Here is a 27629-nt window from a genome sequence, read left to right on the forward strand (position 1 = left end):
CAAACTAAATGCAGCTCTGACAGTATCGCTCCTGGTTTTATTCTTTTGCCAATTAAAAGACTTGAAGGTATAGGATTTAGTCTCCCATGGAGCAGAAAAGAGCATGAGCTGGAGGAGACATGACAGGCTGCCAGCTCTTGTACACAGAGAAAATCAAACCTTTATTTCCCATGTACAAAGAGGAGCAGACTGGTTAGGCAGGGAGTTGAAATGGGCTATGGAGCCTTCATCTCCACTGAATTTAAATCTTTACACTGATTCTCCAGTGCAGCAAGTCCAGCTTTAGGAAGCCAGGAAGGCTTCTGTACAAGGAGATAACAAGCATGTGAGTGACAGCAAAGGGCTGGGAAGAGAGTCACCAAAGTGGGAGGTGCTGGACAGCTTGTTTTCATACAGCCAGAATCGTTAAGGTTGGAAAAGACCACAAGGATCATCACATCCAGCCATCAGCATCGTGTGCCCACTGACCACTCCTCAGTGCCACATCCCCCCGGCTCTTCAGCACCTCCAGGTGACTCCCCCACCCCTGGGCAGCAGTGCCAGCACCCCACACTCTTTCTGAGAAGTGCTTCCTCATATCCAACCTGGTACACAATTACAGGCAAGTCTCCTTGATGTGACTTCCTGAATAAATCCATGTGTTGCTAATCGTTTGCTTTAATAAGTAAAAGAGTGTGTTGATTTGTCATCTGCATCTTTTAATTAGAGTACAGTAAATGTGAATAAAAATTTGCATCCAGTTATTCTCTCTGGCTGTAGATAAGTGAGGCTGTAATGCAAGCAAAATTGCAGGTGCTTGAGCTGCTGAGGTCAAACTGTGAGTTAGTGCTGGTGTTTGGAATAAGACTCAGTTTTGTCAGGGAGCCAGGGAGAAAGGGGATCTTGCAGTGTTACAAGATCTTAACCATCTGCAATGCAGACAAGCCTCTTCCCTGAAGCAAGGCATAGGCCAGTGCTTTGGAGCAGCATGGTTGTTCACATGCAGATGGTACAGGTGCCTGGGAGACAAATGCAGAGCCTTGTCCTGGGGATGTAGAAACTACCATGCTGGGTTTTTCTAAGAACCTATCCAATCTCCCCTTGAATTAAAGTGGATTTTACAGTGATGTTGCAATTACATATGCAGATCCATCTTTTCAGTCTCATTCATCTGGAGGTCTGAAGCACAGTGTGGAACCATGAGCCAGAGACAGCACTGGCACACACACTGAGCTTGGAACGAGGTAGGCACTGGAAGTGTTACTGAATGGAAGAGAAGGGATTAGTGCTGTGCCTATCTACAGCATCCTCCATGCTGCCAGGGCCTTCAGCTCCCACAGATCACTCATCCAAATGTTGTTTCCCTTTGTGGTGTCAGTTCTGAGGAGCAGTATTGTCATGTTAGGGCTACGGAGACCGTTCTGTATCTGAGAGCTTCAGCTCTCTTTGATCTTTCTTGGAAGAAAACAGCTTTATCAAGTGCTGAATGTTGCTCTGCAAATCATCTTCCCACAAGCAGGGAGAGCTTCTTACCTTCACAGGAGTGACCAGAGGATCAGCGTGATAATGAAGAGCTGCAGGCAGATTATTAGTGAGCCTGCTTGCGAGTGAACAGATAAAAGCCTGTGAAAACCTGCAGTGTTTAATGCACTGAGAATGAATGTGTCAGGAGGCAGCAGAGAAGAGAAGATTTTTTTTTTTAAGAAAGCCAGGTGCACCTCATTGGAAGGAGTGGAAGCAAATATACAGCAGTCAAAACAGAGGGATGGGCAGGGAGAGTGACCCACAGACATGGGCTTGCAATTGCCAGCTGCTCCGTGCCTGTGGGGCTTTCCAGACCTGGAGAGATGGATCTCAGAGAGGCGATGTGTGCAGAGCAACACGTCTGAAGCATGCTGCTTCTGTGGCAGAAAGTGTTTTAGCTTCCCTGGCCTACTTCTTAAGCTTCCCTTGGTGATGATTAAGTAGGAGCTGGCTGCAGAGAGAGGGCTAGAACCAAAGATAGATTGTGTGCTGGGTGAAGGCCACAGGGATGAATTTGCCCTCACTTTTTTCAGAGGGAATGGGAACTTTGTCAAAGCAGCAAGAAATCCTCCCTGGAGAGTCTGCACAGTCCTGCTCCAAATGCCTCCTCAGCTCACAAAGTCCTGATCTGTTCTCAGTGGAAGTGGTCAGACTTGTGGCAGTTCTCTCCCCAGCTCATAACTATGTTCAGGCTTCTGCTGCTGAATTTCTAGAGCTCTTTACTTCCCTCCAGCCTCCTCCAGTGCACAGAAGCTAGGGGCATGCAGTTGGTGGGAAGGAGGACTGATGGTTTCAGTCACAAATATGCAAGAGCTGCCTGCTCCTTACTTGGTGCCTTTCTGCATTCAGTTCCTGTGGATGTCACTTCTTTGAAAAAACATACATTAAATCTTAGTTGTATTTCTTTCCTTCTCTCAGTTCCTAAAGGAAATTACAGTTTTAAGTCCAAAATCAATATATGCATGCATTTATCTTTACAAACAAGAGATGGTCAACAGTTCTGCAGGTTTTCTCAATGTGTTGTGTTCTTGGCTTTAGTGGAAAGGGATTCTGTTGGGAAAAATGTGCTGTAGCCCACTGCAATTGTCCAGGCATTGTTGACACATGTGATTCCAGCCCTGATCTCTCAGCCCCTTCCATACAGGGAGAGCTGCCTCTTGCTGCCATGCAGCTTGGTGCAGGATGCGGTTTCCTCTTTCACTGTTCCCATAACTCCCCCCAGTCAGCATGTTCAGCAGCAGCAATGAGGGTATCAACAAATTCTGTCCTTGGGAACATCACAAAGTGTGATTTGACTCTTACTGGGGCTTCATCAGGTCAAAGAGGAGGGAGAACTGTCAGCACTGTTTCAGGAGCCAGGGGATCTGACTGCAGTGCTCTGAGGAAACTCGTCTGGGAAGGAAGAACACCAACACAGCAGCTCTTGTCATCTTAATGCATTTCTGTGCAGACCTCTGTAGTTCCTATCATCCAGGTAAGGGTCTGCAAAGTGTTTGTTTGCTGATGTGGCAGCTGCTGGATAGGCTCATGCAGCTGAAGAAAGTGGAACAGCCAAGTGTTTTGGGCACCACTGAAAAGGGGCTTCAGTTTGGAATTCATGGAACTGAATTTGTCGTAACTTGAAGTGGAAGTCGCTCCCATTATCATCATCATCTCCCAGCAGAGATGTCTTTGGCCGTGTGCTTTGTGTCATCAAACCTTTGTGCTTGCTGGGATGGAGGAGGTGTGTCTGTATGCTTTCAGCACTATTATGGCCACTGCAACACTGGGCCTAGAGGAGAAGGAGGAGGGGTTGTAGGGCTGAAATAATGGGGTTGAGGCAGGTGATTCCCTTCCAAGCTGATTTTCTTTTCATGGAGGGTGTAAGAAATAGAAATACACTCATCCTACAGCAGCAGCTGTAGCGTGCTTCATTCATCACTGTGCCTTAGCAATGCTTGGAAAATGCTGCTGAGATCAGGGCCTGCTGCTGAGGGCTAGGATGCATAGGAGGGCAGTTCCCAGAGGGTGCATGGATCAGAAAGGTCAGCTGAAAGACTTATCCTGATTTTCTTGGTGAAGCTGGGAGCTAGAGGGAATCATAGAATCACCAAGGTTGGAAAAGACCTAAAAGATCATCCAGTCTAACCGTTCACCTATTCCCAATAGCTCCCACTAAACCATGTCCCTCAACACAACATCCAGCCTTTAAGGGAGCTCACAGTAGAAATCTGCATTAAGAGTGGGAAGCAGATCTCCAAAGTGGAGGCAGAAGTTTCAGCTGTAAATCTGCCTTCCCCTCATGGTGGGTTTCCAGGTTAAGTTCCTTGCCAGGCACAGGGTTAACACGTACCCACCACTGGGTAAGAAGACATACATCATTCCAGTCCTGTGGATCCATAGTAGGCAGCTGCCCAGGTAGTGCAGTGGTGAGCATCACGTGCAGAGGAAGAGTGGCAGAAGGCTTAGAATCGTGAGTGCACGTTCACTTCTGATCCTTGATAGCTCAGTGGCTGTTGTACTGTGATTGGATTTGAATCCAAAGGTGCAGTGAATTACAGTCTGTTCATTATGAGCATTTTACCTAATTATCACTTTGTACAGCCTGTCCCAGCTGAATTCACATTGTCTGTAAGCCAACATAAGAGGCTTTCACCTGCCTGGAAGCTGCATGAGCCTCTGGCCAGAGCGGTGCAGCACTAATGCCACAGCAAGCTGAGCCCAGCTAAACAGAGCCCTGCACATTTCAAGTGCCAAACAGCCCCGTGGCTGCCAGCTCTGCCTGGGGCAGGCAGACATGCTGCTGTTCCTTCCTCCCCTCCAGCACACGGGGCGATGCACTGTGGCCGTCTGTTGCTTCATGCTTCCACACACACAGATGTGGAGTTTGATGTCTGAAAGCTCAAACAGGGCTCCCACCTTGGTCACAGCTCTTCCTGTGACATAGGAAATCTGCCCTCTCTCCTGTTCAGGCAGCAGCGTGTGGCTCTCCTCACGTGATGCCCTGGTTCTCTTTATATTCAGGGCCTCTCTCTGCTGTGTTTTATCAGCACCTTGCACAAGCTCCCTGCTACTTTCTCCTTGAGGTAAGCATTCCCTGTCCAGGACTTCATGCTGTGAGCTTTCTGCATAGCAGTTAAACTCTTGGACCAGCCTGAATGCTGAGTAAAGAAGCTACTCTGTTGTCCTCTAATGGTGTCTGCTATAACTATCTCTGAACTTACAGGTTAGCATTTATCAGAGCAAATGTCTCTAAAGCTTGAAGAGGGCTCCTCTGTCCAGGAATTGTTGTATATTCCTTCTCCACTGCCTGTGTTGTCAGCAGCTGGATCGACAGAGGGCTCCACTTATTTAAAGGCTTGAGATCCTATATAAGTTACCTGTCTTGACACAGCAGGGCTGTTTTTGGGTGAGGTAGGCAGCAGTTTTCTACAGCTAACCCAAATCAACCTACAAAGGGGGCAATGTGTCCTGTCTCATCTGAGAGCTACAAAGGAGGTTGGACAGGATGTATTTTATGTTGTTTTATTCCCATGCTAAAAAAAAAGTATATATTGTATAGATGTGAAAAATCTATATCTGACTGACACAGAGAAAACTGGTGATGGGGTGATAAATGGATGAGGAGATGCAGTGGGGACAGCAGTGTTGTTCCATAGGCATCCAGTCAGTGACTGCCATGGCTGCAGGAGGCGAGGCTGAGCCAGCCCCATGGGGAATTCCCCATCACAGCTCTGCTGCACCCCTTCCAGCTTCCCTTCCTGGCAAGGACAACCATGCTGGCATCTTCACCATTTCATAAGGCCTTTACATATCCCAAAGCACTTAAGGAAGGCTTGAGCACGTTAGCCCTTTTCAGAGAACTCCCTACGACCAACTGCCCCTTCAGACTTGCACAGCGTACTCTCAGCAAGAGATTCATGAGGTTTGCCTTGGCGCTGCCTAGGATTCTTTTGAGATGTCAGTCCCTGATGGAATATCAGAAAAGATCTGAGCATAGGAGGGCTTACCAGGGGCAAAAACCAGGCATTAGTTCTCTGTACACTAAAGCAGAGGATAATGCCAGAATCATTTGGGTTGGCAGAGACCTTTTGAGAGCCTTTAGTCTGACCCCCCTCTACTCAAACAGCATGAGCTCAAGCATCCTGCCCAGGAGCACATCCAGTCAGGTTGTTTGGGTTTGAAGACAAGAAAGTGTCCCTCTTTTGTTCTGATTGATTGAAGTGAGAAATCACTGCTGTATTTCTGATTGGGTTTCATTTGACTTCACTTTCTAACCTCCAGCTCTTACATCCTTCTGCTAGCAATTTGAGATCTTGCACACCCTAGGATGTTCTTCTGATGAGGAATATCTGTGTATCATATAATCTCTTAGCCAAATTTCCAGTAAGCCAAATAGATGGAGCTGTGTGATGGGGGAGCCTTGCCTAAAGGTATAAACAGTGGTCAAAAATTGCTGTGGAGTTCCTTGTGTATTGAATCTTAAGATATGAATCTCTTCAACCTGCTTTGTGCTTTGGCTTACAGGACTGTCACAGCTGCACAAGGTAGCTCTAGCAATACAGTACTGTCAGCCTTACCCTCCCCACCTTCTCCTGGGTTAGCAGGCACAGTGGCCTCACATGCACTGGGACTTCATCCTTTCACTGCCATTTGGTTGGGCTCTGAAAGGAAACCCTGACCTTCATCTTTCATTTCCTGGTCTTCACAGTGATTCTCTTTGCTCTGCAGGAAGAGCTGGTGCCCGGATCGTGGGAACAATGCAGGGTGGAGACACAGAGGAAGATGTAAGTAACCAATCCTGTGTGCTTGCAGAGCTCCTCTGACAATGCTCTAGAGCACCTGCCCTCTCCTCAGCTGGAGACACAGATTCTTACCTGTTCACTCTGTGCCATGGGCTCACATTTCCCCTCCTTCAGTTGGCTGCTCTCTCCTTTTCAGCACATACTTTTCCATTGTTCTTTTGCTCTTCAGGTCTCTGCACGTTGCCCTGTGCTTTAACCTCAGCCTGCAGTGTGTAAGTTGTGTCACACAGGCTACAGGGATGCTGCTTTGCTGAGCAGATTAATAGGAGGGGATCAGTGCAGTGTAGCAGGAGTTGTATGTGTTGGTGTGAATCTCCTGATTTACTCTGAAATCGTACCTCTTGGAGCCCTTTCACTGAGCTGTGCTAACATACAGCATCTCAAGCACCAGTGCTGCAGCTGATGGGACAGGGATGAGAGCTGAAGTGTGAGCTGGAGCCCTGGACTCCCTGCCTCACAGATACAGCTGTGTCAAAGCTTTGCATCTGGGTAAAGCTGACCTGATGAGCAGATGGCAACTAGGTTTGTAGAGCAGGCACTGTTCTTACTGCTGTGCTTAGCCTCTGGTGTATGAGTGACTTTTTTATGCCTCTGGGCACTCTTAAGTGGCTACACCTGTACTAGAAGATAAAACAGCCTTTGGCCTCAAAGCCAACTGTTCTGATATGGCTTGCAGCCATGCAGCAAGCTCTCTATCCCAAAAAGGTGCCTGTATCTAAGCTGACAGCCAGGATCTGTGGGGATGTCCTGATCCCAGGTGATGTTTGAGAAAATGCCAGCTGGCACAGCCCAACCTGTGTTAGGAAGTGGTACAAACACTTAAAAACATGATTGTGAGCTCACGTTAGAGCCAGTACAGCTCGTATGGAGCCCTTCTGCCTGACATCCCAGCCAGCACTGCCTGCCAGCAAGGAAGGCGTGCTCAGAGTTCAGCCATCCCTGCACTGCTGGACCATGTTGATCCTCTCAGCTCTGCCTCTCATTCTGTCCATCCTCGCCTTTTCTCAGGAAATGAGCTCACAGACCACGCTCTGCTGTTTGCTTCTGCCAGAATGGATCGAGCTAGGGCTGGACACTGCCTTTTGGGTAGTGCTTTATGCCTTTGGTATTTGGACCCATTTCTGGATAGGCTCAGTGCTGCAGGTGAAGACAGTGCACCCTCAGTCACAGCATTGCCCAACAGTCCTTGACCATGTCCTTGCCAGCTTTGTTACTTCTCCACCCTTTCCATTTCCCTTTTTACCACACACTGTTCCTAGTCCCTTCCCATGTCTCCATCAGCACAGCCCCACGTATCGAGAATGTTTCAGACAGGGTTACCATATGGTGAGCAGCTCTCTGGGCACCTGCCTGTGCTCGACAGTCAGCCTCAATTTCCCCCATTTCCATTGTAATCTTTTGCCTCCTTCCCTCCTGCTCCCATTCTGGTTACTTCCTTTTTTTTCTCTTTTATGTTCTTGTATTTTTTCATATTTTTTTTCCTGCTCTGCCTCTCCTGTTCTTCCCACTCTGGTTGTCCAAGGGGGGAGCTGCCCCAGCCCAGCCAGGCAAGCACAGGACCGTCACCAAGGCACAGGTGGGTTCCTCTCCTGCAATTTCTCTTCCACTAGGCATTGGTTCTTTGGCCTCACAGTAGGTATGGCTTTGAAGTTCTGCAAGGCTTTTGATATGGCAGATCCAGCAGAAGTCAGGAATGGTGTTTGCTGTGAATTGAGTGGAGCAGCCCATGTTGAGTGAAGTGCTGGGAGCTGCTGATGGGAGCACGTTCTGCTCCCAGAGGTGCTGAGCTGTGGGCTTCCATTGGTTTGGAAGAGCCTGCTGCTGCTACCTGGGACAGAACAAAGCTGGAACTGCACCTGTGCAGACACGTGGCCTTCCCATAGACCTCAGGTGTGTGATTGGAAGGGAGCAGCTGAGTGCTGGCCAGGAGCACCATTGCTTCTGAGCTGCCCAAAATGCCTCACACCTGAGAGCTGAAGTGGTGGTGAACGCTGTGTGCTTTCCTGCAGGAGGAGTCGGGGGATAGCGAGATTGACCTGGATGACGACGAAGATGAGGAGGAGGATGTGGAAGATGACAGCATGGAAATCTCCCCGAGCAAATCCAGCCATCGAGCAAAGAAGCCAGAGCCTCTGGAGGAAAGCGATAATGACTTCTGACCCTTCAGCAGCAGGACCAGGAGGCACCTTGAAATGCTTTGGAGGGCACGTGGGCCAGGAATGAATAGCACCCTGCCACCTGAAAAGTGCTCGTCAGCATCAGTTCAGGAGTTGGTAAATAATGTTCATTAAACTTGAAAATTAAACTTGGATTGCCAGTCTTGTGACTGCAAAGTATGAGCAGTTTATCCATAATGAGAATCACAGTAATGTGGAGTGCTGTTATTTCCATAATTGCATTAGGACTGGCCCTCATGCACTGCAGTGCCAGAAGTCTCACTCCAGTGAGCATCGTGTGCTTGATTTCCCTGCACTTTATTATAACCAAACTGATTTTTTTTGCCTTAATAAAGCTGGATAAAAGCTGCTCTGGGAACGCGTTCAAATTGATTTTAAAAGTGGCTTAAATAATCTATTTGTCCTAAATGTACCCTTTCCTTCACCAAGGGCTTGTATCTGCAAAGGGCAGTTGGCCTAAGACAGAAGGCTGCAACTGGGAAACCAGTGTAAGGATCCTCAAAGACTGCCTCAGTGCAGCATCTCTCAGGGTTTCAGCTGTGTCCTTGGGAGCTGTTCTCAGGCTTAAGCCGTGCTTGAGTGTCCTCAGAGCAACTGTGTGAGGCTGGGCTGTGATTAAATCCATAGGAAATTAGCCCTTTAATTACCCTTCTGCAGCAGACTGAGCTTTAGGCACTCAAATGGCCCCAAAGTTGGGTTGCTATTGCTTCCTTTTGTTCTTCAACCTTTCTCCGTGTTCTGTGGGGACCCGAATCCAAAAATGCATAGAAGTTGACTGATAGGTAATGCTGTTCTCATTTTTTCTGTTGGAGAAAAACATTCCTCCATGTACTGAGAACAGTTGTATTTTCTGTAAGTAATCATTCACTGTTTTTAGCCTGATTTTTCAATAGGAATGAGATTGCCCCTTCGTCTACCCCTCACTAAAGAGCTTTTAGGATTCCTGTCCTGTTTCAGTGAACAGTGATTAAGATCCCATATAGTAAATTCCTGCATGCTTTGGGGGGGGAGGGGAGAAAAAAGGGTTGTTGGGGGGAATGTTTATGAGAGATTCTCCATTTCCTGCTGAGGAACAAGAGGTGTGGGCAGGAGGCAGATGACAAACTGTGGTAGGAGCTGATGTTAGCATGGGGCAGTGGTGGCACTGGGATGTTAGCACAGGCACACAGGCACCCAATTGGTGCTCTGCTGCTGGCAGAAGTGCTGAGCTGACTGAGGAGGTCAGTGGGTGATACTTGTGCCATCAGTGAAAGCAAAAGCTGGAGTTTGTCTGCTGTATCGCCTCTTGTCTTTTAGCTCTGCTTTAGCATCGTGATTTGTCTTTGCAGGAGCAGAAATCAGTGCTTGATTAGATGAGTTTGTTCCAGTGTGTGTTCATCAGAGCAGACAAGAGCTCGGCTGTTCTCCCATCCTTTTTTTTCATGCCAGCAAAGTACTTTGCTTTCCCTCCATCTGAAGAGCCTAAGTCCAACCCCTCTTTTATTGAGCTGAAGGAAGGAACGCACAGCAGTTAGCTGAAAAGCCAGGAGCTCTTCCATCTCTCACATCTCTAACACCCAAAGTAGCTTCTCATCAGCTGAGCTCAGAACTGGAAATGCCCTATCAGGATGTGCCAAAGCTTTACAGGTAAATAGTCCACGACTTCTGTGTAGTAACAGTACGTGTGTGAGTGCTGCGGCGTGCTGGAACGCACACAGCCCTATGGGCTCGAGCTGAGCTGGTGGTTAGGACCCCTCTTTGCACCTTTAGTTGTACAGTTAATTGGCATTTGGTACTTCACCTCAAAGCAGGAAGTTGTCAGTGCTGGGCACCTACTGCAGAGCCATTAGGGTGATCCTCTGGCAGCCAGCAAGGTGCAAAACGTGCTGACTGCATTCCCTTCTCCCAGGGCCTGAAATGTCCTGGTTTTAGCACCTGTGCTGAAAATACTCTTCCATGTTACTTAGGGAATTTGTTCTGATTCTCCCTGGGTGCTGAAGATGCTTTTGACCTGTGAGGCACATTGCCCACGAGGCTGGGCGCAGTGCTGGAGTTCAGAGTGTGGTTTCAGAGCGTGTTTTCTGTGCTGTTTTCCTGTACCATAGGCTGAAATGGAAAGCTGAAGTACTGCATCGTGTGCACACAGCCAGGGTCTCTTCAGGCAGCACTGCCACCTAGCCTTCAGCACAGCCCAATGGCAGCTTCTTCTACCAGGTATGAGCAGCAGGGCAAGAGCAGCCTGCCCCTAGCACTGCTGGAAAGGAACCCCGTGAGCAATTGCCCCGTTCAGCTCAGGAGTGTTTGCATGCAGCCAGGTGTGTGTAGGTGTGCTCAGACTGATGGATGTGTTTCAAATTGGTGTTAACCCTTTATGTCCTGGAGCCCCAGGGTACAGGAGGCGGCTTGGGATTGCCGATTGCTGTTTCCCATTGACATTTTGGGGAACATTTCCCAAACCTTGGGAAATGGGTTTAGGCACAGCTGGCCCCAAGCCTGTCTGCTCTGAAGTATTGGTGACCGAGGGAGGATTTCAGTGCCATTATTTCCTGTTGGAGAAAGCGAGCCAGCTCCTGAGATGTAACAGTCACACTGGAAGAGGTGTGAGGTCCCCATCCAGGCAGAGGGACACAGGTCTGGTAGTGCACCTCAGTGTCCTGTGTGATCACCCACAACCAACAGAGGAAGGCAGTGCAAAGTGTATTTTCAGCTAGGATCTCATTTATTTCCAAGCATGTACATATGGCACAGCTCACCCCAGCGTTCCCCCAGGCTCAGCTCACAGAGGTGCTCAGAGCAGCTGCTCACTGCCCTGATTCCACGTGTCCGAGTGCGGCTCTGGGAGGTGAAGGGAGAGGGGCTGCTGGCTGTGGGGGTCGGGGGGGGTTGCACAGAGTGGCTGCTGCTCCAGCTGCGAACCCAGCACCTTCTTGAGAGCCACCACACCTGCCACACACACAGAGGCATCACCTGGCACCTCTGCTTTCGGCAGCCACTTGCTTGGAAGGTGACCCAATGGCAAGAGCAGGGAGCCCAGTGGTCCTCAGCTTGAGGGACAGAACTTTGTCCTGAGGCACTCCTGCACCAGGGTGTGCGTGCTGGAGATGGCCCATCTTCATGCAGTGCTGTTCCTCCTGCTCCTTCCTTCCTTCCTCCCAAGGCCTTTCTCAGTGACTGCACTCCTGCGCCTTCAGATCCCTGTTTCCTCCAAGAGGACATGATGTAGGGCAGCAGTACCAAACACTCGGGAACTGTGTTTGCTCAGCCAAAGCCAACGTGTTGTTGTGGGCATGGCAAACCACACAGCTGCACAGGGAGCAGCCCCTGCTCTGCAGGGACAAGGGAATGTCAGCCTTTTCATCTCAGTAGGATTTCAGCAGCATCCTACAGGACTGGGCTGTGTGGCTGCCTGAGGAGGGGCTGCTGTTTCATGCAGTGTTCCGGGCATCCCTAGCAGGCCTAGACAGAGAAGGGCTGGCACTGGAGCAGTGTGTTGGGACCAGGCTGGGGTGCTGTAGCATTTGCCTACAACATCTTCAGGTGGGTTGTGAGCAGAGCTCCTGTGCAGTCAGGATGTGCATGGTACAGAACAGCCTGCAGGCACAGCACTGCAGCAAGGGAGGGCTGCTGGCCTATGATGGAGTCGAGTCACCCGTGTGCCTGTGGGACCTGCCCTGTAGGATCTGCCCCCTCCTCGCTCCCATTTCCTTTTCATCCATTTATGCAGCCTTGAAGCTCCCCCAGCGCCTGAGTGAACAGGCAAACTGTGCATTCCCCAGCTTCTAACCCTCCTGTGCTGCTGATTCAGAGCCCAGGGACGCAGTAGCAGCTGTGAGCCCCTGTGGGGCCATACTGAGAGCTGCTGGGCTCTCCCTGCCCCAGCTTCCCCTGGATGGGTGGGCAGTGAGCCAAAGGATGTCCTCTGCCCCCCCCGGCCATCTCCTCGCACAGCTGCATGCCCTCACACCACCACCACGCAGTCAGGTGAGTTGGTCCGGATGGCGTCAGAGATCATCTTGGCTCCCGACTGGCCGATACGGTTCCCCTGCAGGCTGGGAGCAGGGAGGAAGAGCAGTTCAGGATCCCCGGTGGGTGTGAGAGGAGCTCCCCAGCCCTGCACCAGGGAGGATCCCTCACCATCCAGCTGAGTGCTCACCACCACTTACTTGACGTAGGTGAGGCCATGGTTGCCCCTCAGCGCGGTGGCGATGCAGATGGCCCCATCCATGCCTAGGGAGTTCTCCTGCAGGCTGCAGTGGGCAATGGGGTCAGGAGGGCTGGAAGGCTCCTGCCTCTCATCCCTAGGAGCAGGATACTTACTTGAGCCAGCGGAGGCTGCGGTTCACCTTCAATGCCTTGGCCATTGCCTTGGCCCCTGCCACGCTGATGCAGTTTCCCCTCAAGCTGCAAAGCAAGACAGGCTATCAGGAGGACCCACATCTTCTACAAGGCAGCCCCGGGCCAGCAGGGGGACACGATATGGGAAGCAAGCTGTGCTGAGCCCAGCATGGGGATCTCAGACACCCCAGGGGGCAGCATCACAGTCATGGGTGCTCACTGCCCTGCTGAGCACTTACTCCAGGACCTGCAAGCTGTTGTTGACCATCAAGGCCTCCGCTAGGGCTTGGGCACCGGCTGCACTGATGGAAGCTACCTGGAGACTGCAAGAGAACAGAGTCCTTCAGTGTGTGTCCCAAGGAGGCTGCTGTGTGCTAATTAGACGTGCTAATCAGACCAGCTACAGTGGCAGGGCTCTGCCACAGCCTGTGTGCTCACTGGAGATCTGCCAGCGTAGTGTTGACCTTCAGTGCAGCAGCCAGGGCGGCCATTCCCTCATCCCCAATGGCGTTCTCCTGCAAGCTGAGACAAGCAAATACTGTGTGTGCCCTGAGCAGATGGGGGCAGGGAAATGGGCAGCAAAGTGCATCAAGAATGGGGTGTGGTGTGCCAGAGTGCTTGGGGGGCCACACACATCCAGCACCCCCAACCAGGGACCAGGGATGGGGACGGGATGGGGCACATGGAGGAGGCAAAGGGCAAAGCTAACTCCTGGCTGGTGCCCATAGGAGGATGCTGCCCAGAGGTGCTGGAACCTGCCCACCGTATCCATGCTTACTCAAGGCTGACCAGGCTGCCATTGGACTGCAGTGCTTGTGCCAGGGCCACGGCTGCTTGCGTCTGAATGAAGTTCCACTGCAGGCTGCGAGAGGAACAAGGTGTGAAGTGTGTGGCTATGGGATGGCCCAATCCCTCTCTGTGCTCAGCACCCATTCACCCAGAGCGAACCCCTGTGGGTGCATCCAGGATGGCACAGTCTGTGGGAGAGCAAATCAGGGACACACCGGGTCCGATGGAAACTCACTGGAGGGATGTGAGTGCCCGGTTCTCCTTCATGGCCAAAGCGATGGCCTTGCCACCTTCATCATGCAGCAGGTTGGCTGCCAAGCTGGAGGCAGAGAACAGAGGACATCATCACACACAGGTTGGGACGGCCCTGCACAGCAGGCTGGGTGCCTCCCCGGGCCCGTTGGACTTACTCCAGCTTCTTGAGGGTGCAGTTGGTGCGCAGGGCATGGGCGATGGCGGGGCCGCCCTCCTTGCTGATGGAATTCTCCCGCAAACTGGGGAAACACCAGGGCTGGGGAGGAGCATGGGGGGACCGTCCGCTCCCCACCACCCCTTGGCCCCTCTCCAGGGCTGCAGCCATGCATTGCAACAGCATCTCCAGCACCATCTGCATTTCTGTTCCCTGCATTGCTGCCCGCAGTGAAACAGAAACCGCAGCTTTCCTCGTCCCTGCCTAGAAGACAAGCCTGAGAGCTGGCTTTGTGGTGCGGGGCTGTGCACAAAAACTCTGTCCTAAAGCTCTAACTACTACTAGATGCCAAATCTATTAGGAGAGCCTAAGATGTGAGGACGATGGCTGATGTTGGAGGTACCTCAGGGTCCTTCTGCCCCAGCTCTGCCCCAGGAGGACACCCAGAGCAGAGCGCAGCCCCACAGGCAGGCAGTTTTGTGAGAGCTCTGAGGAGGAGACCCTGCAGCACCTGGGCAGCCTGTGCCAGGGCTCCAGCACAGCACAGCAGTGCTGCCTGGTTGTTCCCCTGTGCATTTGGGCTGGCTGTCAGCTGGCTGAAGCTGCCACATGTGCCCCGCTCCCTGGAGCTGCTAGTTTTCCCTGCACATCCAGCATATGTGAACACTGTAGGATTATCAGGCTTTTTTCCCAGCCTCCCCCACTGCGATTTATTGTGACGTGGCTGCACTGATACAGTCTCATGGGGAGAAAGTCAAGAGCACAAAGAAGAGCTCTCAGCCATCAGAGGGACCAAAGCTGCTTTCAGCATCTGAAAGCACTTGTGGAAGCAGCCAGGCACAGCCCTGCATGCCGAGGAGCTCTGGCATCCCCATGTCCTGGTTGCTGTGAGGGCTGTGCATTGCAGGAGCCACTATCCGACAGGGTGGCCAGTGGGGCCATCACTTACTTGAGGTCGATGAGTCCCTTGTTGGAGCAGAGAGCTGCTGTCAGCGCACTGACCCCAGTGTTACTGATGGAATTACTCTGCAGACTGACACAGACAGAGGGAGGCGTTAGGATGGGACAGCTGAGCCATCGCTGTGGGGCTGTGTTTGGGGTGAGAGGCCGTGTTTCACCGGGGAACTGGCAGCTCCCACAGCGGGGAGCCAAGGCTAAAGGAGCAAACGTGGAAGGGGCAGTGGGGCAGCAGGGCTACCAGGCAGGGAGCGCTCACTCGAGGCTTTGCAGACTGTGATTGACCTTCAGGGCTTCAGCCAAGGCAACCGAGCCGCTGTCTCCTACAGAGTTGCTGGAGAGCCTAAGACATGAGGACAAGAGAGCATTACCAACAGCTGTGTTGCAAGCAGAGCTCCTGCCAGCAGCTTGGGGTCTGCAGCCCTGCCCTGCCCAGGACCCAAGCAGCTTTGTGGGCCTCCCCTTGCTGGGCTCGGCCTCCCTGTTCACTGCCTGGCTCCCTGCTCCCTCCCAGATACGCGAAGCATCTCTGCACCAGGCCCATCCAACAGGCGCTCCGCTGCCATTCCCACCTCCACCTACAGCGGCTGCCCCAAAGCACAGCCCAGAGCCCTGCCAAGGGTTGTGCCCATGGATCCCAGCTGAGCACAGCGCTGGAATCGTCATCCCTTGGCCCTGTGCTGCCCCGCAGCTCTTACATCAGCTCCTTGAGGCTGCAGTTCTGCGCCAGCGCCTCTGCTAACTTCTTTGCACCGTGGGCACCGATGGAGTTTTTCTGAAGGCTGCAAGGGAGAGGAGCCAGGAGCATCAGCCAGCCCCAGACACAGCTCCATCAGTGGCACATTGTCCCCTCCCTCCCCTGTGCACTGCTCTCAGCTCTGGCAGCGCTCTTCCCCCCTACGTGCACCCTGAGGACATTTCAGGTCAGGAAATAGGTGCCTGAAGGACTGGTCCACGAGGCTGTGACAGTTTCTTTGCTATCAGGGGTGGCATGGGGACAGTAAACTGGGGAAAAGCACAGGGAGACGTGGCCAAGCCTGAACCAGCACAGGGTCTGCTGGTGGCTGGGGGAGCAGGGGGTCACTCACTGCAGGGTTATCAGCCTGCGGTTGGTCAGCAGAGCCTCAGCCAGGGCCGTGGCACCCTCCTCCTTGATCACATTGTGCTGCAGGCTGCAAGGAGAGAGCAAACTGCAAGTGAGTGCTGGGCAGGAGGCATCTCTAACCACAGCACCCACCTGGACACACACACATGCCCCGGACTAGAGCGGTGCTGGGTGAGCAGGATCCCACTGCTGCTGCACTGAGGGGTTCCCAGTTTCACTGTGCACAACAGGGTCTGCTTTCCTGTTGTGCTGCCCTGCATCCCAGTGGTGATTTAAGACCCCTCTGATTGAGGGCTTGAGGTTGTGCCTGGATCCCACAACTCACAACACCAAGATGAGGGCTGTGGACAGCCTGCCCCATGCCTCTTCTCCTGCTGGTGCTGCAGACTTACTTCAGAGAGAGCAGGACTTGGTTTTTTTTCAGTGCATCAGCCAATGCTTTCGCTCCCGACGAGCCGATGGAGTTGCTTCGCAGGCTGAGGCAAGGCAGGGGAGAGAGGAGCAGAAAGGATGAGGTTAGGATGGGGGTAGAGAAGCAAGAGCAGCAGCTGTCTGCCTGCTCTGGGATGTCCCAGCAGTTTGCTCCTTCAGCCACAGGGCTGACTTCCCCTCACCCCCAGGCTGGTAGTGCCCAGCTGTCAATCTGATATTATTAACAAGCCCACATGAAGGGACTGTGAGCAGCCAGTGGGTTCTGCTGCCCTGGGACACAGCTGGGTGTCGTTCCCAGCTTGGCCAGGTGGGATTTGGCTCTACAGGAGCTATGTGGTTCAGAAGGGGTAGCACTTACTCCAGCGCTGTCAAGCTCCTGTTCACCATCAGCGACCTGGCCAGTGCTTTGGCACCTTTATTGCAGATCTGATTTTCTGCCAGGCTGTCCGGAAAAAGAAAGCAAGAGTCTGTCATGGGAGAAAGAGGCTCTCACAACCCCTGTGTGTCTGCAAGCAGAGGGCAGCATCAGGTTGGTTTGTGGTACAGCCATGCTTGCATCACTTGCAGGTGTGCTCTGCTGGGGGGTGGGATTGCAGGGACAAGTTGGAGGGTTTCTGAACTTCACATTAATTAATGAAGTGAACAAGGGAGCTGCCCAGATCACAGCACAGGGGGCTCTATGCACAGCCACAGACACAGGAGGGGAGATGGGAAATTGGAGACACATCTGCTGGGGGCAACACATCTCCAGGCATCAGCTGGTCTAACCTGAGCCTGGAGTGCCCAGCAGTCACAGCCCCGGGAGGCGGTGTATCAGAACAAGCAATCTGTGCTTGCTACCCAAATTACAGGTTTAAGAACAGCAAGGAGGCAGGAGGCTGGCTGAAAATAGCTGGGGTGGGTGGCACGGTCAGGGCTTGGGGTGAATCAGCCTGCACAAGGGGTGGGCGCAGGGCTGCTGATGGCAGCTGTGCTGGGGAACCAGCAGACAGCAGGGGTGAAGTGAAGGAGGCTGAGGGGCAGGGCTGTCCTTTTCACCCAGCAGCTGGTGGGAGCCGACTGGGTGGCCCCTTGCCCTGGTTCTGCTCTGCAGTTACTCATTCCACCTGGGCCAGGTCCTACCTGAGCCTCTGGATCTGGCAGTCCTTCACGCTCAGCACGCTGCCTAGCAGCTCCATCACGTTGTCCTTAAACTGGTTATTGTCCAGCCTGGAGGAAATGGAAGGAAAGAGCAAAAGCAAAGAGAACAAAAAGTGAGGAAAGAACTATTTGTGACCGCGTGGGGACACAGCTGTCCTGTGACATCTGCCCTTAGGTGGAAAAACTGAGGTGCAGAAGCAGAGTTGACTTCCCCAGGACTGCGGAGCTGTAACAGTGCCATCCCCAGGACATCTTTCTGCTGCTGGGCAGCACTGGTGGGCCCGCATCTCCCACAGGCACCGGGGAGTTTGAGCAACACGTGGAGCAGCCCAGTGTCCCTGCTCGCTTCTCTGTTCCACTGCGACCCACCTGAGGCTGTGGCAGAAGAGGAGCTGGGGGAGCAGGCTCTTGCAGATGTTGTAAGTGAGGCAGTTGGAGAGGTTGGTCTCCTCCACGCAGACGTCAGAGACCTGCAGGAGGTACGCCAGGGCAGAGCAGTTCACTGGCGTGAGCATCCCTGCCAGGCTCTCGTTCTTCATCGCTTCCTCCACGGCCTTAGCAATCTCCGCGTGCTGAATCTCGTGCAGGCAGTGCACGGTGTTCACCGTCTGCGAGGAGATAACGTAGTTTGTGTTGAGGCAGCCCTGCAGGAAGCTGATGGCTTGGTTCCTGTAGCTGTTATGCTCATCCTTCACCAGGAGCCAGCCGGAGAGCAGCTGGTTCACCTGCGGAGAGAGCAGCCCGGAGAGGAACCGCACGAAGATATCGAGCTGCCCGTCCTCAGCCTGCAGCGACCTCTGAACGGCGCTCTTGAAGTGGTTGAGGAAGCCCAGCTTGGGCCAGGACATCCCGCTCTCCGTGAAGAGGTCGAATATCGCCCGCTTGGCAGCGGTGTAATAATAAATAGCTGCTAAAAACTCCTGTATGGTTAAGTGGGAGAAATAATAGGCCGTGGAGGATTGCATGTCCTCTTTGAGTAAGAGTCTGCTGCACAAACTGCTGTGCAGCAAGGAGAGGTCTATGCCGTACGTCTTCATGTCCTGCTCGTAGAACACGTGCTTCCGTTTGAGCAGCCCATAGAAGGCCAGCCTGCCCAAGCTGCCCATCACTTTCTTGCTGTTGTTCACAGCTTGCTCGATCCTGAGGGTTTCTCTCTGCCTTTCTGGCCAGTCGCTGCTCAAAGCCATTTTAAAATAATAGGAATAGATTTCTGACAAGGTCTTAGGAGCAACTGTCATTTCTTGGGGTTGACCGGCGCTGTTTTTTAGGTAATAACCAATTGAAGAGCCGTAAATCCTGCAAAATCCAGGAACTGTGCACATGATGTGCAAAGATCTGTTAGCCTTGATGTGATGCAGAACCTGGCTGGATAAGTCTCTGTTGTCAAGGAACATCTGGTCCAAGAAGTCTTTCATCTCTGCAGCCCTGAAGCCCCGTATTTCCGTCATGCGGTCTATGAGCCCGCCGGGGATCTGGCTGGCTGCTGCAGGCCGAGAGGTGACCCAGACAGAAGCCTCCTGTAGCAGGTTGCCTCGTATGATGTTGGTGATCAGGTTGTCCACTTGAATCTCCTTTTTGGGATCGGTGCAGGCAACCGTGTTGGAAAAATCCAAAGGGGTCTTAAACTCATCCAAGCCGTCGAGGATGAGCAGCGTCCTGGCAGCTCCCGTGGAGATGCAGTTGGGTTCGGTGATGTGGGGGAACGAGGAGCGGATGAGCCTCTCGGCAGAGAGCTTCTCGTAGGTGTTGAGCTCCCGGAAGGTGAGTGGCAGCACGAACATGATGTCCCTGTTGATCAAGCCCTTTGTCCAGCGACCAACAAACAGCTTCACCAGCGTGCTTTTGCCGATCCCAGCCACCCCCGTGGTCACAGAGATCCGCGGGGGGATGCTGACCTTGGACAGGGGCAAGAAGAGCTTCTCTAAAGGGATGCTCTTGGATACGTTTTGTAGGCCTTTGGTCATTTCCATCTGCAGGATGTCGTGCTCCTTCTGCTGGATGTCAGTCAAGCCCTCCACTAGCAGCAGGTTTGTGAGGCGCTGGAGGGAACCTATCTCCAAGCTGTTCTCATAGAAGCTTTGGAGGCTCTCCAGATGTTTCTGCACCATCGGTTCTGCACAGAGAGAAATGAAACAGGAGGTAAGGAGAAGAACCACAGATGAGAGATGCAGACACTCCCATGAGGAGGGGAAACCTCATAGACCCTTACCTGGGCAGGAAGGTGCTGGGGATCTGACCAGCCTCACCTTCAGCCTCTGCTCACCCCTATAGGTCCAGAAACCTGTTTAAACTCAGGCCCGAACCTCTAACACCTGCCTGAGCTACATTTAGGAGTGCATGTCTACAGGTCCATCACATCTGTGCCTGCTGGTCTGGATCCTGACCCATGAGCTGTTTTTCCAGCTTGTCCTCAGACCCGCTTCATCACTGTGCACTCACCTGGTGGTCACTGGCCTCTTCATGACTCTGGCTGTCCTTGCTAGCCTTGATCCTGACCTGTGGCTCAACCTCAGCCCTGCCTCATCACCACCCGAACCCCAGCAAGTTATTTATGCTGATAAAAAGTGTGATGTGAAACGGGACTCTGGGGGAGCAGAAGCTGGTGTTTGGGGCTGCCAGCTCCGATTAAGGAGCAGAGATGTCTCAGAGCTAGGGTGTAAGCCCGGAGGCAGCAGATCAGCACTGCTGAGATGTTCTGCTTGCTTTCCCCCCTTCTCAAGCTGCTCAGAGAAGCGTGCCAGAGCGGGCAGGAGGAATAGTCCCTGAGGCCTGGCATGGCTCCTGTCATCTCCGTGTGCATCTCAAGGTGCTCCAGCAAATGCCAGGGCAGGCACGTTGACACCCCACATCCCACCCGTCGTGGGCTGCCTACCATAGACAGTGATGTGGAGGTAAAGCTGGGAATTGGTGGTCTCGATGAAGCTCTGCAGGGACTGGGAGGCATGGCTGCCCTTGCCAGCCAGGATGTCCACCACGGCCCTCACCTGCTCGGGCAGGGAGCTCGCCTCCTGCGCCCGGCCAGCCTCCTCCACTGTGAGGAGGTCCAGCCTCTGCAGGTGGCCGATGATCTCCTCCAGGAACTGTGGTGAGATGGACCTCATCAGCTGCCTCCGGTAGCGACTGATCCAAGCCTCTGCAGGAGAGGAGAGCAGGAGAGCAGCGGCTCGTGCAATCCCTGGGCACGCTGCTCGGCAGCTTTCCATGTCTGTGCTGCTGCCCTGGGCACCACTCACCTTCCATCAGAGGCGTCCCGTGGCATCGGCGGTGCTGGGGCGACGAGCACAGTGTTCACAGCAGTGCAGACTTCAGCCTGCACCCACCACCGTCCCATGGACCGCGCGGCAGGCAGCACGTCAGCCCAGGCTCCTGCTGCCACACTCAGCCTTTATCCATCCTGCTGCAGGAACAAGAGGAGAAACACGGTGGGGAGCCGCCTCGAGCTGGCACTGCCCTCCCCACCACCAGCATGCCTGTGCTTGGCTTTGCCCTACGTCGTCCTCTGATGCTAAAATCCACCAGCATTCGTCTTGGCTTCTGGCTCGGGTCAAGCAGGAGATCAGATTGCTGTGTGCTCAGCCAGGGCAGAGCCCATCATGCTGCAGCATCCCTGCCTGCCTGCCCACACCTCGCATCCCACAGGCTTGGTGCCTTCCCCAGCACCACTTTGCAGGTGCCTTTCTCAGGCATGCTGTGGCTGTGCTAACTGCTCATACAGTGACAGCTCCCTGCCATCTGCAGAGCACCTGGCAAGTGTCTGGGTGCCAGCATCATCACCTGCAGGCCAGCAGGACTGCAAACTGAGAATTTCCTTTGTGTTGTAAAGGAAGTTGTGGGGCAGCAGCAGCAGAATGACAGAGGGCCCGTTTCAGTTTCAAAGCTACCTACGTCCAGGGCCAGCATCGCAGCGAGCAGCTCGGTGGCAAACACCACATCCTGTTGCAGAGCTCTGCAGACACTCAATTTCAGCAGCACTGGTGAATCACTACACAGTGCAGCACTTACCTGCTCCCTCTCCCTTCTCTGCTGCAGATGAGTGCCAAACCACTCACCTCTTGCTGGTTTGTAAGTGCATGGCAGCCCTGTGCACCAGGGCTGTGCAGATCCGTGCCATTTCACCCCAAAGTGTGCCAGGCTCTGCCAGGAGGATTGCAGGTGGAGCTGTTTGCCCAAACCCACTCCTGAGCAAACTTCAGTGATGCTGCCTTGCCAGCAGGCACAGCAAGCTCTCATTTTCTTTGCTCTAACAAACCTGACCTCTTCCAGGGGAAAAGCATAAATGTCACTCAGAGCAAGAGAACCTGGTGGAGTTTATCATCCACGGTACAAAGTGAGGATGCTCGGGGCACCCTCTTTGCAGTCTCTCCCGTTCATCCTCTTGCCAGGAGATCCATGTATGACTTATATGCTCCTCCTCAGCTGCCCAGCTCTGACCCCTGGCTGTAGAGCTCTGCGCTCCCCGCTGGTCCCCCTTCCTCAGCTGCCTCTCTTTTCATCCCCCAGGCAGCCCTGTGATCAATTAAGATATTGGCATAAATTAAACAAGCTCAGTGAGAATTCGTTGTGAAATTATCACTCTTTAATGTCTTCTGGTCTCTAACCGGCCTGGAAGCTTCCATTAAATCTTTGCACACAGGAGTCCCTGGGTTTCTCATCTTCACTCTGCACCCAGTAACGTGGCCAAAATGAAAGGGTTTCTGCTGCCTACAGGCATGTTTCCTTGTCATCCTCCAAAACATGGTTGGCTGGCTGAGAAAAGCCCTTTGATGGCGGAGAACTTGCTCTAAGGCCAGAGGTTATTTAATCATGCCTCCTGGTGCTACATCAAAATGGAATCCTGCTGCTACAAAACCAGCAGCCGCGGCTCAGCTCAGCTGAAGGCATCTGACAAAAAGAAGAAAGCAGCAGAAGAAATGATGCAGAGGCAGCATTTTTCTTTTTTTTTCTACTTTCTGTATAAAAGTTTGCCGTGACTGCAGCTCCAGGGCTGGTTCACTCCTGGGGCCCAGGTAGGTGACAGTGATACGTATCTACACGGGCCAGGAAGCTGCAAACAGCTGCAGCAGTGGGGACCCAGCCATGCCGTGGGGCTGCGCTGCCTCCAGAGGGATCCTGCATTGCTGGGGGGTGTCCCAGGAGGGGAACCACCAGACATGGGGCTGTGGGGACACAGGGACCATTGGGGTGAGCGGGGAGGCAATGTGTGGGGATGCTTCTGCTGGCAGTCCGGGGGCACAGCAGTGTGTGTGGAGTGGTTTGCTTGTCTTGCGACAGAAAATTCATTCATCTGAGGATGTCTGGTCAGTACCTGTCTGTTCTCTTAGCAGAGCTGAGGCAGTACCTCCTACATCACACCTGGGAGCAGAGGGACACAGCCAAGCAGCCCTACTGCTGCCACATCTCAGTGCCCTGCATTCTGCGCCTGGCACCAGAACGTGTGAGCAAGACGTGCCTGCTTCTGCTCATCTTTGGCTCTGTGGAGGTACGCTCGTATTCCTGAAAGGCCAGTGTGGAACTAAAAAAACTCTCTGAAGGGTTCGTGATGAGGGATGGGGCTGGGATGGTGGCAGCAGGAGGGCGGCTGGAGGTAGCAGCCTCGTGATGCTCTCTGCTGCTCCCGGCCTCCAGGGTCTTCCTCCTGTGATGGGGATGCAGCACCCATCCTGCCCCAGGACGAGGGTGCTGGGTGCCACTTGCTGCTCTGTGCTGGTAGAGGCAGGATGCTGCGTGCCTCATCGAAGCCATAAAACCCTGCAGCTCCAGGCTGCACTGCTCAGCCCCAAACCCTCCTGCAACAGCCATGCTGTCAGTGTGCGGTCGTGTTCTCAGCACACCCACCAGGGGTTGGGGCTCCTGCGCACACAGCAGGCCTGGTAGAGCCTTCTATGTGTGGTTTGAGTGAGCGAGGTGCAGAGCTGTGCTGCCTGGGGAGCTGCTCCGTGCTGCTGGGAGGGACTGGTGCAGCGCGGAGCCTTTGTAGGCACCAGGCTGCCCACACATGGGAAACAATGGAAAATGGCTGAGCTGCAGTATTTAGGTACGTTACAAAGCTTCTCTTGCAGGGGAGTTGGAGTAGATGACCTTTAAAGGTCCCTTCCAGCTCAAACAATTGTGTGATTCTACAGTTCTATGCCCTCCCATCTTATCACTGCCGCGCTGGGCCTTGCTGGGTGCTCAGTGAGCTGCAGGCAGGACGAGTGCCCTGGGCCCTGCATCGAGCCCTGCATCGAGCCCTGCTGCTCTCATGCTCACCCTCACCCAGGCACAGCAGCAGAGCAGGCAGCCCATCTCCCACCATTTCCTGGTGCATGTCTCAGTGGCATCCTGCTCCTGTGGTCTCGAGGGAGGGTCACATACCCTGTGATACCAGGGACTCACAGCCATAGGAAAAACCAGTGATGAGCTCAAAAGCCAGAAGCAGGAAAGTGCTCCTGCTAAGGTAACATGGGAGGTGCCAGGAACTCTTGCTGTGAGAGTGGAGATCTCCTCACCAATACATCACTGAGCAGCGCTGGATGCTTCTGTTTTTCCTGCTGCTTAGTTACCGAGCATGGAGGGCAGCTTCCTCAAGAAGCTCAAGAAATGTCCAGGCTGGTGCCTGCAGCCGCTCTCCTGCTGATGGTTTGAGCAAATCCTCAGGCTCGAGGTGGGCTGCCACCTTTCGGCAGAATGGAAAAGAATTCCACTGAAGCAACGAAGCATCTTGTGCATCATACCCAGTGACAGAACCTGCAGATCTGCAGGGGATTCACCCACCTAAGTTTACACGTGGCTTTAAGGTGCTGCCTTATTTTAATTTTACTGTTTGGATTTCACGTCATCCAAAACTATTATACCTATAGAATGAGTTTCCTGCCAGCCCTGCACTATGGGAGGACTTTCTCAACAACCAGTGATGTCCTGCAGGGACCTGACCATGGCCCAGGACACTCTTCAGCACATACATATGCACAGCTCATGGAAAAGCAGATCCTCTCCCTGTGAGCAGTCCCTGCTCCTCTTGTGTAGGGGATCTGCTCTCAGGACATCAGCACAAGCACCGAGCACCAGTAGCAAGGTCAGCAAGGCCAGGGTCAGGCTGAGCCCTGACAGGCAGGCAGAGCTCCGGGTGCTGTGCCCTGGGGACAGAAGCCACAGGCTTTGGTCACAAAGTGCCTGCCCAAAGATGCAGACCCCAAACCTTTAGGGTTTGCAAGCAAGCAAGCTCTCCAGAAAGAAACTTTTCTGCAACATCGGACATTCTCTGTGCTGTGATCTCCCCAGCCCGCCCCAAATGATGCGTCTGCCCTCAGGTAAGCCTTCCACTCCACGGTCGAACCACAGGTGCTGCAACAGTGGTGACAGCAGCCAGCCCCTGCCCTGGCTGTCCCACACCTCCTGGGCTCGTGCTCTGAAGTGCTTACATAAGAGCAGGATTAATCCTCACACAGCAGCTGGGTGGTACCCGACCCACAGCACAGCAAGCCGGGCACAGCCACACTGCTGAGCCAGTCACCTCGACCTGCCCTGGTGCCTGAGGTTCACACGTTAGGTTTGGGCATCCCCATGGGCAAAAAGAGCCTGAGGAGGCACTGGGTGCTGAGCCTTCGGCTTCACTGTCTGCGCCTGAGCTCTGCAGGGACCCCTGAGGAGGGACACATGGGTGCAGCTCAGCTTTCAAGTTCTGATCGGGCTTCAAGCCAGCTGCAGGAGCCTTTCTCGCTCTTTGATGCCCCGGGCTCACAAGCAGCATGATGAAATTAAGGATCCTTATCTCATCCTGTTTATGCTATGTAAATAGCATGTTCTATTTACGCTACATTTCTTTGGCTGTTTTTGAAGAGGAATGAATTCGTCTAAACATCTCTAACATGGGGACAGAGCCACGCTGCACAAGAAGATGCACTGACTCCATGTACACCCAGCAAACGAGGGAACAGGATTGGTGATGTGGAACAGGTCCCCATCGGTGCCTCATTGCGTAGGAATGCTCTCTAACCTCCCCATCGCTGGCTGGGAGAAGAGAGCTGGGACATCCTGAACAGCAAAACCGGCACCACAGCAAATGGCTGCCACAGAGAGGGCTGCAGCATCTTGACCCCACGCCGGGCAGCCAGGTGAATGCCTCTGTCCCCACGTACCCCAGGCCTTACCTTGGCGCTGTGACACCTTCTCCAGGTCCCCGTGCAGGGAGGTCATCCTACTGCAGGTGGGAGCATCCCCGAGGCCCCTCCATGGCCCCAGAGCTTCGCACTCTCCTTGCCCAGATGTTGGAGCACGAGGTGCAGGATGGAAGCTGTGCTCCTGCCCCTCTGGGAGCAGTGCCTGGGGAGGTGGGCACCCCGCACGGCACCGTGCCAGCCCCGCTGCTCTCGTCGTTCTCAGCTCTCTCCTCTCCCCTTCCTGCCGTGGGTCTTGCTCTATCTTCCTTCCTGTGGCTGCTGTGTATGCAAATCAAGTGCAGGCCTAGAAAGAAACCCACAGCCACAGCTGCCACAGCTTGGCCGAGCCGTGTCCAAATGAAAACAAACCCCCCAAAAGCAACACCACAGGTCGGCCGGTGATGGCAGAGCCCAGGAGCTGCTGCTGCTCAAAGGCCCTTGCAGCCCTGGGGCATCCCAGTGCCGTGTGCTCTCATGGCCATGTGGACCAATGGTTGTCCATTGGTTGACCGTGAGCCGGCAGGTTGCCCCGGTGGCCAGGAAGGCCAATGGAACCCTGGAGGATATTGCAGAGAGGCCAGCAGGCGAGGGAGGTGCTCTCTGCTCTCCTTAGGGAGTTACACTGCACCTTGGGCTGGGCTTCCCAGTTCCAGGCAGACAGGGAACTGGTGGAGAGAGCCCAATGAAGGGTGCAGAGATGGGGGGCCTGGAGCACATCCTGATGGGGACAGGCTGGGAGCCCTGGGGCTGTTCAGCTGGGGAAGAGAAGGCTGAGGGGGATCTGATCAGCGCTGATCAATACCTAAAGGCAGGTCAGGAGCATGGGGCTGGGCTCATTTCAGCGCTGCCCAGTGTCTGGGCAAGGGGCACAAACTGCAGCGCAGGAAATTCCATATGGACAGGAAGAAGGACTTCTTTGAGGGTCCCAGAGCCTGGCACCAGCTGCCCAGAGAGGTTGTGGAGTTTTCTTCTCTGGAAGAGAATATTCAAATTGTTGTATTGAAAGGAGATATTCAAAACCCAACCTGGGCATTTTCCTGTGCAACTTGCTGAAGGGAACCTGCTTTGGTGGGCAGCTCCAGAGGTCCCTTCAGTTGTGATTCCACAGCGTAGTGAGGTTTATCTACTGTATTTTGTGGTGTCTATTTGAAATACTGTGGGATATGCTCTATGCTGAGCAGCCAGGACACGCTCCAGGCCGGATCACTGCTCCCTGGGAGCTCTCACACCTTGTTCCATGCCAGCCCCAAGGAGCTGCACATCCCACAGCCTGCCCCAAGTCCCACCAGCAGCTCTGGTAGTGCAGTGTGTGCCCACCAGTGTCAGCTCGTTGCAGCCCTCCTGCTGGACCCCAGATTTTGGGACAGAATCAGAGAACCAGAGAATATCCCAGGTTGGGAGGAACCCACAGGAACCATGGGGTCCAATCGCTGGCTCTGCACACCCAAAGCTAAAAGCACTGAGGGTGAAGGCACACCTAGCACATATAGGAGCGAGGACAGCAAGTCAGGGCTCAAGCAGGGCCAATTCCTACGTGCACACAGCATCCAGCCATGCAAAAAGCAACTCTTTCCATTATTCTTTTCCAACTTTCTATACCAGACTTCAGCACCTGCCAAAATAAATAAAGGACGAAATCACTTCTGCCAAGATTTGCTTAAACTTTAAGGAAACGTATTGCGAGCTGAACCAAAAGCATCCACTTGGTCAAATGTCTGAAAAAGCTTAGAGAACGTCTTCGGAGCTGAAGGTACTGAAGGGGACGAGCAGAGCCGAGCGGAGCCGAGGGCGGCGCAGCCGAGGCGAAGAGAGCCGAACGGAGCCGAAAGGAGCCGAACGGAGCCGAACGCAGCCCAGCCGAGCCGAGCCGAGCCGAACGGA

At 53.6% G+C, this 27629-nt stretch overlaps 2 protein-coding genes across 7 annotated transcripts in view; one reads left to right on the top strand and one right to left on the bottom strand.

Annotated features, from left to right (window-relative positions):
* The window catches only part of CLUAP1 (clusterin associated protein 1), a 55641-nt gene extending 46828 nt beyond the window's left edge, over window positions 1-8813 (top strand). For 2 of the 3 annotated variants that reach the window (XM_048961758.1, XM_048961757.1), the window contains 2 exons: window positions 6214-6269; window positions 8297-8813. In XM_048961758.1, the coding sequence (XP_048817715.1) occupies window positions 6214-6269; window positions 8297-8446 (206 nt within the window). In that variant the 3' untranslated portion in view covers window positions 8447-8813. Of the gene's footprint in view, window positions 1-6213; window positions 6270-7809; window positions 7864-8296 lie in introns of all 3 variants that reach the window. The other variant, XM_048961756.1, reaches the window with a different exon arrangement.
* Window positions 8814-10734: 1921 nt separating this feature from the next.
* Window positions 10735-27521, bottom strand: NLRC3 (NLR family CARD domain containing 3). Of its 4 annotated transcripts, none has more exons than XM_048961739.1 (19): window positions 25740-27521; window positions 20844-21004; window positions 20483-20743; window positions 17980-19723; window positions 17593-17679; window positions 16829-16912; window positions 16431-16514; window positions 16022-16105; window positions 15632-15715; window positions 15193-15276; window positions 14926-15009; window positions 13978-14061; window positions 13803-13886; window positions 13557-13640; window positions 13217-13300; window positions 13018-13101; window positions 12761-12844; window positions 12607-12690; window positions 10735-12492 (listed from the first exon to the last, which is right to left on the bottom strand). In XM_048961739.1, the coding sequence occupies exons 2-19, from the start codon at window positions 20848-20850 to the stop codon at window positions 12402-12404; spliced, it is 3282 nt and encodes a 1093-aa protein (XP_048817696.1). In that variant the 5' UTR covers window positions 20851-21004; window positions 25740-27521; the 3' UTR covers window positions 10735-12401. The 4 variants fall into 4 exon arrangements, with proteins under 4 accessions (XP_048817696.1, XP_048817695.1, XP_048817697.1 ...); XM_048961738.1 differs by having other exon boundaries at window positions 20844-21007; XM_048961740.1 differs by lacking the exon at window positions 15632-15715 and having other exon boundaries at window positions 20844-21007; window positions 25740-27520.
* Between the last annotated feature and the right edge of the window lie 108 nt (window positions 27522-27629).

The sequence above is a fragment of the Lagopus muta genome, chromosome 15 (assembly GCF_023343835.1).
Source record: "Lagopus muta isolate bLagMut1 chromosome 15, bLagMut1 primary, whole genome shotgun sequence".
Lineage (NCBI taxonomy): Eukaryota > Metazoa > Chordata > Aves > Galliformes > Phasianidae > Lagopus > Lagopus muta.

Bases quoted from the DNA above. Each gene is read 5' to 3' on its own strand.
- NLRC3 (XM_048961739.1), bottom strand. The intron at 15,010-15,192 runs GTGAGCGCTCCC...TGTCTGTGTCAG, and splicing joins CACAGTCTGCAAAGCCTCGA to TCTGCAGAGTAATTCCATCA. The intron at 14,062-14,925 runs GTAAGTGATGGC...GTGTTTCCCCAG, and splicing joins AAGGGACTCATCGACCTCAA to TTTGCGGGAGAATTCCATCA.